The following is a 13,404-nucleotide window of genomic DNA, read 5'->3' on the forward strand; positions in this document are numbered from 1 at the left end:
AACTACTAATGCAGAGAAAAAAAATACTAGTAAGTGTTTTTAAGACATAGCCAAATACACGGCTTGAAATCAAAGTACTAATAATACTAAAAATTAATAAAATCTAAGATGATGGTGGTAGTGGTGGTGGTAGATCAAAGCATGTGCAGATGTAAGTGACATCTCCTTCAACCTTGGTGATCCTTGAGTCCATCTCGTCGAATCGCATGTCCACTTGTTGTTCCAAAGCATCAAACCTTTCACCAACATAGGTTTGAAGACCATCAAACCTGTCCAAAATACTTTGAAGGAGAGAGGAATCCTCTCTTATTGGTAAGTGTCCTTCATCATCATGGGGTTGAGCACCCTTTTTTACCCAAGAGCCATCACGCTCTTTGCAGTAACCAAAAGATGCAATCACAGCAGCACCGATCAAGAAGGATCTCTTGATTGGAACATAAGGTTCAGAATCAAGAGGGATGTTAAACTGTTGAAAGTGACTAGATTTGGATATGGTAAAGGAGCATTTAATCGCAATGCCTTATGCATGTGATATTCGACTAAGTGTGCCCAATCAATTTGTCGGCCGGTATGAAAAGCCCACATGACAATAAAATCTTCTTTAGAAACTTGTGCAAGGTTTGAAGATCTTGGAAGTAAAATGCGCACAATAAGATAGTGAAGGATGCGGCTTTCAAGAGCCAATGATCCGACAAAAAGCCTTCCGGTCATATCCGCTTGGTTGGTGCAAACCAACCGGTGGGCATCATGCATAGAGAAATCAAATTTCCAATCATCATTTAGTGCACCTTCAAATGGTACACCTTCACTAGATAATTGGGTCAAGTCATAGAATAAGGATTGGTCAATGACCATTTTTATCCCAAAAACCTCATAAATCAAAGTGCTTTTTGGCATCATTGAAACTACTTGATTCTTCTTCATTTCTTCTCTTGAATCTTGAAATTAATCTTGATCTTGAACTTGTTGACTCAATCTTGAAATCATTCTTTTGAGCTTTTTGGCATCATCAAAACTACTTGATTAATCATCATGAAGCTTGCTTCTACACTTGGATGTAACTGGTCTCGTATACCCATCTCGGCTAGATCTTGATGAGTATTCAAACAATCATTAGTCTTACCTTGAATGTTAAGAAGTGTGTCAATGACACCATCACACATATTTTTTTCCACATGCATAACATCAATACAATGTCTGACATCTAGATTAGACCAATACGGAAGATCAAACAATATCGACCTTTTCTTCCATATGCAACTTTTACTTTTTGACTTCTTTTGGGTTTTGCCGAATATAGTATTGATGTCCTCAACCCACTCAAGAACCTACTGACCAATTAACGGTATTGGCATTATTTCATGCTCTTGACTTCCATGAAAATCTTTTTTCAATCATCGATAAGGGTGATAAGGAGTTAGAAACTGTCGGTGTCAAGTGTATACTATTTTTCTTCCATGTTTCAGTTGTACGTATCTTATGTCTTCTTCATAAATAGGGCATGTATGATGCCCCTTAATACTATATTCACTCAAATTCCCATATGCTAAAAATTTGTTAATGTTACAGAATAGCATTGCATACAACTTGAATGTCTCATTTCGATACCCATCATACACGACAACCCCTTGGTCCCAAAAATTTGTCAAGTCTTCAATCAACGGAATGAGATAAAAACATCGATGTCATTTCTTGGCTATCTTGGAATGAATATCATCATAGATAACATCATGTATTTTTGCTTCATGCACAACCAAGGAGGCAAGTTGTAAATTACTAGCAAAATAGGCCACGAACTGTGTTGATTGCTTAAACTACCAAAGGGATTCATTCCGTTAGTGGAAGGTCCAAACCTAAGATTCCTTTTCACTTTCCCGAAATCTAGATATAGACGATTAATCTTCTTCCACTAGGAGGAATCAACCGAATGGCGGAGCATTCCATCACAATTTCTTCTATCTGTATGCCATATAAGGTTTTTTGCGTCATCTGCATTAGTAAACAGACGCTTGAACCTTAGAATGTTCGGAAGATACCATAACACCTTCACTGGGGGTGTGCTTTTATCACTGCTACACTTGTCATCATCCTTCACTTTGTACCGTGATACCCCACACATGGGGAATTTATGCATTTCTTCATACTTATGTTTGTACAGTATGCAATCATTAAGGCATGCATGTATTTTTTGAAACTCTATACAGTTAGTCGTTATTTACGACTAACGTTTGTATTAAATAGTTATATGAAATTAGCATTTTCCCCCTAATTTATGGTTCTTTTGTAGGAATTGTACATATTTTCATGTTTAGTTTGATTTTATACAGTAGATACTCCAATTTTGTGAATTAATGTTGAAACCACTTCAGTTTCAGGCCAAAAAGAAGAGAAGGTTCTTGTAGCTGGTGTCTTGCTAAGCGAGGCATATGCGCTTAGCGAGTGACATCTGCTAAACGAGACACACAGCTCACTTAGCGTGTTGGGAAACCCTAGAAGAGGATCAGCCAGAGACATGCGCGCTCCGCGCGCCGCCAACTTACCCAACGAGTCGTTTGTCCCTTCTCGCACTCAACGCGCCCAGCTCGCTAAGCCAGAATTCACTAACTCACGAGCGAGGCTTCAGAATATGAAACATCAAGGAGCCTTTAAAACAATGAAGTGGGCATAAAATAAGAGAAGAGTCGAAAAACAAAGCAAGAAAAGAAGCTAGAACGACAGAGCCTCAGCCTCCAAGAAAGTTTAGGTTAGAGGAGTGATTTTAGGGTTCTAGAGGTTGGAGGAGACATCCTCAACCATTTGTAGCCTTAGTCTTTCTTCAAAATCTATCCTTTGTGCTGAAAGTTGCTAACTTGTAATGGAAGGCTAAATCTCTTGTTGGGGAGTTCAGTTGAACCTTTGATGTATTATTCTCTTACTATCTATTTAAAAGTTGTTTTTATGTGTTCATTGCTTCTATCTATGCTTATTTATGTATGCTTGTGGCTTGATCACCCATTTGTATGCATAGTTAGGATTTTCAGTACTAGGAAGTGCTTTAAAACCTTAGAACTTGATAGAGCAAGCTAGAAAATTGTATGTCTGGGGATGCAGTGCAGCAATCTAGTCCTTATTATGCTGTAATTGTAATGCAACTCTTTTAGACTAAGTTTGTTAAGGGATCAAGGATGAGGTTTAAATAAAGTTAGGCCCATTCACTCGAGGGATCTTGGTTTGGGTAGTTTTTCAGCATAAGAACACTAAAACAACGTTAAATAGAGAAAAACATTTAGCAACATCAAAGTAAGTTTAGTAGAATGACCCAACGCTTCTTACTTGACTGTTTTACTTCTCAACTTTTAAATATGCTAATCTATAGTTAATTAGACTTTTAGACAAAAACCCTATTCAACATTTACTTGCTTTATACAAATGTTTGCTCATTGAATATATATTTTCTAAATGAAACAAGTTCCCTGTGATTCGATACTCGACTCTTACCGTTTTATATTACTTGTGCAACTCAGTACACTTACTGATTAGCATCGTAGATTACTCCTGAACAAGTTTTTGGCGCCGTTGCCGGGGAACTTATTTCCATTTAGAAAGTAGAGTTCAGTTTGTAGACATTTATTCTTTATTTTTTGATTGATTTTGTGAATAGTTAGATAGAATTTATTTTCTCGTGATTTAGTTAACTGCTACTCTATTTAGTGTTTCTTGTATGCGAGGTAACTCTTCTGCAGGTGATTTAGCTCCATTAGATTTGGAGATAAAAGCTACTTGCAGGAGAAACAATGTAGAGAGAAGGAGAAAAATTTTGCAGGAAAGGACAGCATAACCAAGTTTGGAGGAAGCTCAATCATCTGAATCATCTTCAGTCTTTCCAGAGTTAAGAGAATCTGAAGTAGGTGCATCCGAAGTTCCAATTATGGCTGAAGATCAACCATGAAGGGTTACTCTTGAAGATTATTCTAGCTCAACCATGTCGTAATTCTTCACAAGCATTGTGTGGCCGGAAGTCCAAGCTCACAACTTCACATATCCTTATTCCTTGATTCAACTGATTCAAGGAAATTTGTTTCATGGTTTGCCAAATGAAGACCCTTACACACACTTGTCTACTTATATTGAGATTTGCAACATTGTGAAAATTGTAGGTGTGCCGGAGGATGCAGTAAGACTTAGCTTGTTTTCATTTTCCTTGGCTGGAGAAGCTAAGAGGTGGCTGCATTCGTTTAAGGGAAATAGCTTGAAGACTTGGGAGGAGGTTGTAGAGAAATTTTTGAAGAAATATTTTCCTGAGTCTAAGACAACTAAAGGCAAGGCAGCTATCTCCTAATTCCATCAATTTCCAGATGAATCTTTGAGTAAAGCACTTGAGAGATTCCGTAGCTTGCTACGAAAAACACCAACTCATGGATTCTCCAAGCCAATTCAGCTAAATATTTTTATAGATGGTTTGAGACCACGGTCCAAGCAGTTATTGGATGCTTCTACTGGAGGGAATATTAAATTGAAGACCCATGAAGAAGCTATGGAGCATATTGAGAATATAGCTGCTAGTGATAATACATTTTACGTGATCGGACTCATATTCCTACAAAGAGAAGCCTATTAGAGCTTTCCTCACAAGATGCACTATTGGCATAGAACAAGTTGCTAGCTAAGCAGCTTAAGACATTGACAGAAACACTTAGTAAGTTGCCAACTCAATTACAAGTGACTCAACCTTCACATTCAATTGTTTTGCAGGATGAAGGTTGTAGCATATGTGGAGGAGCTTATGAATCTGGTTGTTGTATATGTCTAGATGAAGCTGCACAAGAAGTGAATTATATGGGGAATCAGCACAGACCAGGATTTAATGCAGATGGATTTGCAGGTTTTCAACAAGGTTCCAATTTTAATCAAAATCAAGGGCAGTGGAGGTCTCATCCTGGAAATTAGTTCAATAAAGACCAAGGAGGATCATCCAACAGGCCTCAAAATCAAGGGCCTAGCCATTATGAGAGAACAACCAAGTTGGAGAAGACTTTGGCTCAGTTCATGCAGGTTACTATGTCTAATCACAAGAGCACAGAGTCTGCCATAAAGAACCTGGAGATTCAAGTGGGACAGCTAGCCAAGCAAATAGCTGAGAATTCTTCTGGAAATTTTGGAGCTAATACCGAGAAAAATCCCAAGGAAGAATGTAAAGTTGTCATGACCCGAGGCAAGAAGGCGATCATAATGGAAGATGAAAGGAGGAATGGTGATGAGCAAGAGTTATAAGCTGAAGAAGAAAAAGAAAAAGAAAAAGATCAGTTGAGAGAGAAGAAAATAAATGAAGAAAAAGAAGAAAAAAATGAAGAAAAGAAAGAAAAAGAGGAGGAAAAGAAGACCAACAGTGAGTTGGCTAGAGAAAAGAAGAAGGAGGTTGTCCCATACTCAGGGAAGGAAGTACCATATCCTTTGGTATCGTCCAAGAAAGACAAAGAATGACACTTTGTTCATTTTCTTGATATCTTCAAGAAATTGGAGATAACTATCCCTTTTGGAGAAGCCTTGCAACAAATGTCACTCTACTCTAAGTTTCAAAAAGATATGCTAACCAAGAAGGGCAAATATATCCATAGCGATAATATTATGGTGGAAGGAAACTGCAGTGTTGTGATTCAAAGAATCCTTCCACCAAAATACAAGGATCCAGGGAGTGTCACAATCCCTTGCTCTATTGGTGCAGTGTCAGTTGGAAAAGCTCTCGTTGATTTGGGAGCTAGCATTAATTTGATGTCACTCTCCATGTGCAGAAGAATTGGAGAGCTGGAAATTATGCCAACAAGAATGACATTACAGTTGGCAGATTGTTCCATTACAAGGCCTTATGACGTGGTTGAAGATGTTTTGGTCAAGGTGTGACAGTTCACTTTCCCTGCGGACTTTGTGATCATGGACATTGAAGAGGATGTTGAAATCCCTCTGATTTTGGGTCGTCCCTTCATGCTAACCGCCAATTGTGTGGTGGATATGGGGAAAGGTAATCTAGAAATGGGAATAGATGATCAGAAGATCACATTTGATTTGTTTGATGCAGAGAAGCACTCACTTGACCTGAACGTTTGTTCCAAGATGGATGAAGTAGAGAACAAGATGGTTCTGATGGCCAAAGCCAAGCTTGCTCCAGACCCTTGAGGTAATATACGTCAAGCTAGTGACATTAAAGAAGCACTTACTGGGAGGCAACCCAGCTCCCTTTTTCCTTTATTTTATTAATCATTGCATATAGTTAGGTTTCAACTTGTTTGTGATTGTTAGAGTAAGTCATCAGCCTGTTTTGTATGATCAATGGGGTTGTTAAAGCTTCTCTGAAGCTGTGGATGAGGAATAACTTAGAAAAATTTTCAGTCATCCACTCGCTCAGTGCGCCCTGTGCACTAAGCGAATTATCCTTCATGCATTGAGTGAGTCACCACTTGTGCTAAGCGCATCAACCCCAAACCATTGGCTGAAGGGGCCTCGCTAAGTGAGACCACAACGCTAAGCCCAAAAACCTCTCTGGAATTGCAATTATTGGAATTGGGCTAAGCGAGTCATCTCGCTAAGTGCGTAACTTAGTCTCGCTAAGCGCATTTGTGTGCTAAGCACAATTATCTCTCTATCTGGACCTTCATGTTAATTGGGCCCAGCGGGTCATACCCGCTAAGCCCAATTCCCTCTTGGGTGTGGAATTGCATTAAGCAAGACCATCTCGCTAGGCACGACCCCATTGCTGCATCATGAGGCATTTAATTCGCTAAGCCGGCCACGTCTCGCTTAGCGAAAGTTGCAGACCAATCAGAGCTGCAGAACTCGCTAAGCGCGCATCTGTGCGCTAAGCCCAAATCCTTCTCTGGTTTTCTAATTCTCGAATTGGGCTGAGCGAGCCTGCCCCACTATGTATGTGAATTTAAAATCCGAAAATTCAAAAGTCATTGAGTGCTCGCTTAGCGAGTCACTCGCGCTAAGCGAGGCAGTTGAAACTGCCATAAATAAGGCATAACTGCCTGAGGTGGTTACTTTGTGCAAAATTATAACATTTCTTCCTCATCATTGGCATTTCGTACGCACCATCTGCACTGCATTCATCTTGAACTATCTGCTTCTTGTGCTTCCATTTGTACTCACTAACCTCTACAATCCAAGTAAGTACTTCTGATTTTACCTTTTAATTTTTGTTTTTGAACCCTAGGATAGAGGCCATGTTATGTTCGCTGGAAGTATTGATTTTGTTGTTATTTTGTTAATTGTTTGAATGTATGATGTTAGGGCTTTTATTCCACGTATAATGTAGGTTGATTTGATGCATTTTGCTTAGGTTTTTGAGGCCTAATAGTTGCCTGTAGTTAGGGGCTTCAAAGCCCCATTATTTTCTGGAAATTTCGATGTACTCGCTAAGCGAGCCTACTCGCTAAGCGAACTCATCAATTTTGGATGATTTCTGGGTTTTCTGATGAACTCGCTAAGTCGGCCCTGTCCCGTTAAGCATGTTCATCATTTCTGTTTTAATTTATGCTTTTCTGTATGAACTTGCTAAGCCACTGCACTTGGGCTTAGCGAGTGTTTAAATTTCTAGTTTTATTTCTGAGTTCGTATAAACTCACTAAGCCGGCATGCCGCGCTTAGTGAGTTAGTTTAGTTAGGTCAGAGTGTTTGAGTCTTTTGGTATTCTGTTGGGGGCTAAGCGAGTCAGTCTCGCTAAGCCACCGTGCCTCTAATGATTAAATAAGCCTGGGCTAAGCGAGTTAGTCTCGCTAAGCCCAAGGCAATTTTATTTTCTGAAATTTTGTTCATGCACTAAGCGAGTCCCATTCACTAAGCACAATTATTTCTCTGTTTTTGAATAAGGCTTAGCGAGTCTGCTCACTAAGCCAATTATGTTCCAGTAGTCAAGTTAGGCTAAGCGCCTGCTGGCGCTAAGCCTGTGTAGTATATCACGCTAAGCGAGCTTGTCTCACTAAGCGCAATTAGCTCTCTGCTAGAGAATAAGTCTTAGTGAGTCATGCTCGCTTAGCCATTGTGCTTTGTCAGCTAAGCGAGTGTGTCTCACTTAGCCAGAGTCTTTGTTTTTATGTTGTCGCACTAAGCGCGCCCTACGCGTTAAGCGTATCCTGTTAATTTCTGAAGGTGCGCTAAGTAAGTCAGTCTCGCTAAACGCTGAGTCTGTTTTTCTGTTTTATTTTTCTACTTTTAGTTTTGAATAAAGCCTGTCTAATTTCAATTCCTGTGATTTTTTTTATGCAGATGGCCTCTAGGAAGAGGAAATCTACCGCCTCCAGACCCCAGGAGCCCTATGAAACCACTAGATTCATATCTGAGGGCGCCTGGGAGAGATATGCACAGAACGTTCACTCCCGGAACATCCTTCTGGAGAGGAACGTCATTTTATATGTCACGGAGTATGACGAGTTCTACTGGGAGCTCGAGAGGTAGAGATGGCACAGAGCCTTGACCAAGTAGCCTGACGGTCACATTGATGTGGCCCTGGTCAAGAAATTCTATGCTAATCTTTACGATCCAGAGGACAAGTCCCTGCGACAAGTCAGAGTCTGGGGCAAGCTTATAAAGTTTGATGCTGAGACCCTCAACACCTTCCTGGAGACCCCAATGGTCTTGGAGCCTAGGGAGCACTACACCCTTTACTCCAGATTCTATCATTCACATCCAGGTCCCAAGGAGATGGCTTCTAGACTTTGCATTCCAGGGTGAGGATTTGTTCAGAACGCTGAGGGTGCACCTTGGAAGCTTCTTAGGAAGGACATGACCACCCTAGCCCAAACCCGGAGTGTGTTATCATACTCCAACCTCACCCCCACCTTTCACATGTCTGATCTTAATATGGACAGGGTGAGGTTAGTCTACGGGCTGGTCATGAAGATGGATATGGACTTGGGCTCGCTCATTTCAGGCCAGATATCACAGATGGCCCAGTCCAACTCCTCTCGGCTCGGCTTTCCTACACTTATTACAACCTTGTGCGTAGCCAGAGGAGTAGTATCCGACTCCCTTACCTTCGAGTCCCTGAGCCCTGCCATTAATTTGGCATACATCAGGAAGAATTGCTGGAACCTGGATGATCCCACGATCACCTTTCCGGGGACCCACAAAGCTAGGGCTCGGGGACCATCAAACGCTTCCACTTCAGCTCCCTCTTCTTCTGCTCCTCTAGCACCAGCTGCAGCTCCCACTCCTGCCACTCAAGTACCTCCCGGCACCTCCGCTCAGAGCCTAGAGATTTTAGTGCCGATGCTGCAAAGCCTCCACCATGGCTTATGCTTGGTGATGCAGAGTATACACGACCTGGCTCAGGATTGGCCGATTATGAACATGGAGGATTTCATGGCCTAGGTGCCCTGGCCAGGAGTCCAGCCTTCACCTTTTGGGGGGGGGGGGTGAGGCTCCTACAACCCAGGATCCGTAGCCAGAGCTGGAGGTGACGCCCGAGGCCACTCCAGAGACTACCCCTGCTGCCACACCACTTGTGGAGGTTACAGAGGATGAGGATGGCACTGCAAACACAGATTATGCAGCTGACATGGTAGCGGCGCAGAGCACTTGGGATCCCTGGCCCACTACAGCACAGGAGACACCTTAGCCAGCTCTGGATGCTCCTTCCTCACCTCATGATGAGCCCACACCAGCACAGGATGATTGATGACAAGACTTTATTTATATTTCAGTTTTTAGATACAATTTTTTTTTAATTTCAGTTTTAGTTTACTTTATTACTTATTTAGCAAATTTCACAATTTTTTAAAACAATTTACATTTATATATGCAGTGGATTGTTTTGGTTTCAAATTTCTGGTGTTTGTGAATGATTTTGAAATTGATCGATTACATGACTTGAGTGAATTGCAATGTTAGATCACGTGCTCCGAACAAGTATGCAGTAATTAGAAAAGAAAGAACATGAATTAGGAACGTGAGTGAAATTGTTAGTTTGTTTGACAGGTAAATTGTGAAGGCAATCATTAGCCATAACCCAGTGAGTTGTGTGAACCTTAATTGTGAGAGAACGACTAGCATTGAGTACCAATTTTTGCATGAATCTAAATACTGAATGAATGCATGATTTTGGAAATAATGAAGGTCGTGATAGATTGAATTAGCCACTTAGCCAAATAGCTTACCTTGTTCATGAATGATGAATCCCTTGCACCCATGTTGAGCTTATTTATGATTGATTGAATTGAACCCTAAGCTTGTTGAATTATAATCTCCATCTACCTTTCCTTAGGTTGTAGGAAAGCATCATGGTTCAAAGCAAATTTGTCCCAAATTTGGGGGAAGGTGTTGGGTGATGATAATTGTGGTAAGACAAATGACAGCCACACAAAAATTATGTCAAGAAGCAGTAAGTAAAAACTGCTAATATAAAAAAAAGAAGAGAAATTTCAAGAATAAAAGTATGTGTGTGTTGTTACATAAGCTAAGTGCCTTAAATGTATGTGGCATTTCAATAGAAGATGGGAATGAAAGGAAATGAGTTAATCTAAGGATGAATGCTCTCCTAGAACCTAAGTTTTTGCATCTTAGAAAAACCATGAATTGTTTGCAGCCCAGCCTCATTACAAGCCAAGAAAGTCCTTCAGATTCAATTTGTGTGTTTGTGATTATATGTCATGAGACGAAATGCAAAAGTTGAGACTTGTATTGGTTGTTGAATTGGAGAATTGCCTTAAACACTTGTGCTTATGAGAGAAACAGTGACCGTGAGGATTAGGCTTGATGAACCTTCCTTGATACCTGTCTTGCTTACTAGCTTATTTCACTTGTGTTGCTTAATGATCATGCTCATATCTTTGAAATTCTGCATATCTTTATGAGGAGCTGTTGGTTGAAGTATTGCTTGCCACTTATTTTCATGTGATTGAATGTTTGGATCAAACACATTTTTGAGTAACCACTGTGATTTTTGTCACTTGAGGACAAGTAAACTGTTATTTCTTTGCTTGAGGACAAGCGAAACTGTAAATTTGGGGGAGTTTGTTAGTCGTTATTTATGACTAACTTTTGTATTAAATAGTTATATGAAATTAGCATCTTTCCCCCAATTTATGGTTCTTTTTGTAGGAATTGTACATGTTTTCATGTTTAGTTTGATTTTATATAGTAGATACTCCCATTTTGTGAATTAATGTCGAAACCACTTCAGTTTCAGGCCAAAAGAAGAGAAGGTTATTGCAGCTGGTGTCTCGCTAAGCGAGGCACACAGCTCGCTTAGCGTGTTGGGAAACCCTAGAAGAGGATCAGCCAGAGAGATGCACGCTCCGCTAGCTCATCCAGTGAGTCATTTGTCCCTTCTCGCATTTAGCGCGCCCAGCTCGCTAAGCCAAAATTCACTAACTCGTGAGCGAGCCTTCAGAATCTACAACATCAAGGAGCCTTTAAAACACCGAAGTGGACGTAAAATAAGAGAGGAGTCGAAAAATAGAGCAAGAAAAGAAGCTAGAACGATAGAACCTCAGCCTCCAAGAAAGTTTAGGTTAGAGGAGTGATTTTAGGGTTCTAGAGGTTGGAGAAGACATCCTCAACCATTTGTAGCCTTAGTCTTTCTTTAACATCTATCCTTTATGCTGAAAGTTGCTAACTTGTCATGGAAGGCTAAATCTCTTGTTGGGGAGTTCTGCTGAACCTTTGATGTATTATTCTCTTACTATCTATTTAAAAGTTGTTTTTATATGTTCATTGCTTCTATCTATACTTATTTCTGTATGCTTGTGGCTTGATCACCCATTTGTATGCATAGTTAGGATTTTTAGTACTGGGAAGTGCTTTAAAACCTTAGAACTTGATAGAGCAAGCAAGAAAATTGTATGTCTGGGGATGGAGTGCAGCAATCTAGTCCTTATTATGCTGTAATTGTAATGCAACTCTTTTAGACTAAGTTTGTTGAGGGATCAAGGATGAGGTTTAAATAGAGTTAGGCCCATTCACTCGAGGGATCTTGGTTTGGGTAGTTTTCCGCATAAGAACACTAAAACAACGTTAAATAGAGAAAAACATTTAGCAACATCAAAGTAAGTTTAGTAGAATGACTCAATGCTTGTTACTTGACTGTTTTACTTCTCAACTTTTAGATATTTTAATCTATAGTTAATTATACTTTTAGACAAAAACCCTATTCAACATTTACTTGCTTTATACAAATGTTTGCTCATTGAACATATATTTCCTGAATGAAACAAGTTCCCTGTGATTCGATACTCGATTTTTACCATTTTATATTACTTGTGCAACTCAATACACTTGCTGATTAGCATCGCGAATTACTCCCAAACAGATACACATCGGACACAATATCTTCTTCGCCTGATAATAACTTTTTGGCATTGTGTTTTCCTCTAGAAGCATATCTTGTACTATCCATAAGCAATGAAGTGAAGCTTTTGTCACTCCACCCAGGCATAACACCATTAACAACAAATGTCAATGACTTCTTGCACCTTGGATACAAAGGATTCTTGGAATCACTTTCCAATGTATCACACATAAGGGCATGTGCTTGCTAAAAAGATTCTTATCTAAGATCACAAATCATTTCCTCTAGGCGATCTCCCATTTCTACATCAAATGATTTAGATTGGGACGCCCTCTGCATGTCTGTCAATTCACCATGTCATATAATTCTTCTTAACCCCATCACACAAAAGATGTTCCTTTATGTCGTTAAGTACTTTTCGTTTCCCATTCAAACAGTTTATACAAGGACAAAAATATTTTGCATCCTCATCCGATCGACTTTGTTTGAAAGCAAATTGCAAGAAATATTCAATGTCTTCCTCATACGCAGGGCTGATGCAACTTTCATTCATCTAGCTTCAATCCATCTAATTAATAACTTTATGATATACTCACAAAGCTAGTGATTTCATGCATGAAAACCTCACTTTTTTTTATTAAAGGTGTGACCCTATCACATTCAGGAAAACATTTATTTATAGTAGACTCATACGTAAAGATTAACTTTATTTTCTTAGATTTGACAAAATTTTGGCAACATTTCGCATTGATCTCTAAGTACACGACATGAAAATGGTGACATGAATTCCACCACAATCAAGTATGCACTCGGAGAACAAAGTGAAATACACTAACCAAAATTTCATCAAATTTAATAAAAGAAAGTTAAAATTTACGTATGAATCTACTATAAATAAATTACTCTTCCCAAATTGTCCAAATGAACAATTCAAGATTCAAAACAACTATTAATGCAAACTTTTCACAAGAATCATTGTATTTTAACTCAATTTTGAAACAGTTTTACATTCATTATCAAAATCAAGGAAAAAGATTTTGTGAATTTGGTTTTTGATTTTAAAAAACACATTCTAACCACCACTCCACCATCGTCCCCATCCTTGCCCCCACCATTGCCACCACATCATCGTCGTTGCCACCTTT

The 13,404-nt window shown here is 39.6% G+C and overlaps 1 protein-coding gene across 1 annotated transcript; it reads left to right on the forward strand.

Annotated features, from left to right (window-relative positions):
* The first annotated feature begins 5,532 nt into the window (after nucleotides 1-5,532).
* On the forward strand, nucleotides 5,533-5,877 carry LOC102666589 (uncharacterized). Its single transcript, XM_006580731.1, has one exon. It carries the CDS (start codon nucleotides 5,533-5,535, stop codon nucleotides 5,875-5,877), a length of 345 nt encoding a protein of 114 aa, XP_006580794.1.
* Nucleotides 5,878-13,404: the final 7,527 nt, after the last annotated feature.

This window comes from Glycine max, chromosome 5 (assembly GCF_000004515.6).
Source record: "Glycine max cultivar Williams 82 chromosome 5, Glycine_max_v4.0, whole genome shotgun sequence".
Lineage (NCBI taxonomy): Eukaryota > Viridiplantae > Streptophyta > Magnoliopsida > Fabales > Fabaceae > Glycine > Glycine max.

Excerpts from the sequence above, each read along its gene's own strand:
- LOC102666589 (XM_006580731.1), top strand. The coding sequence starts at position 5,533 with ATGTCACTCTACTCTAAGTTTCAAAAAGATATGCTAACCAAGAAGGGC.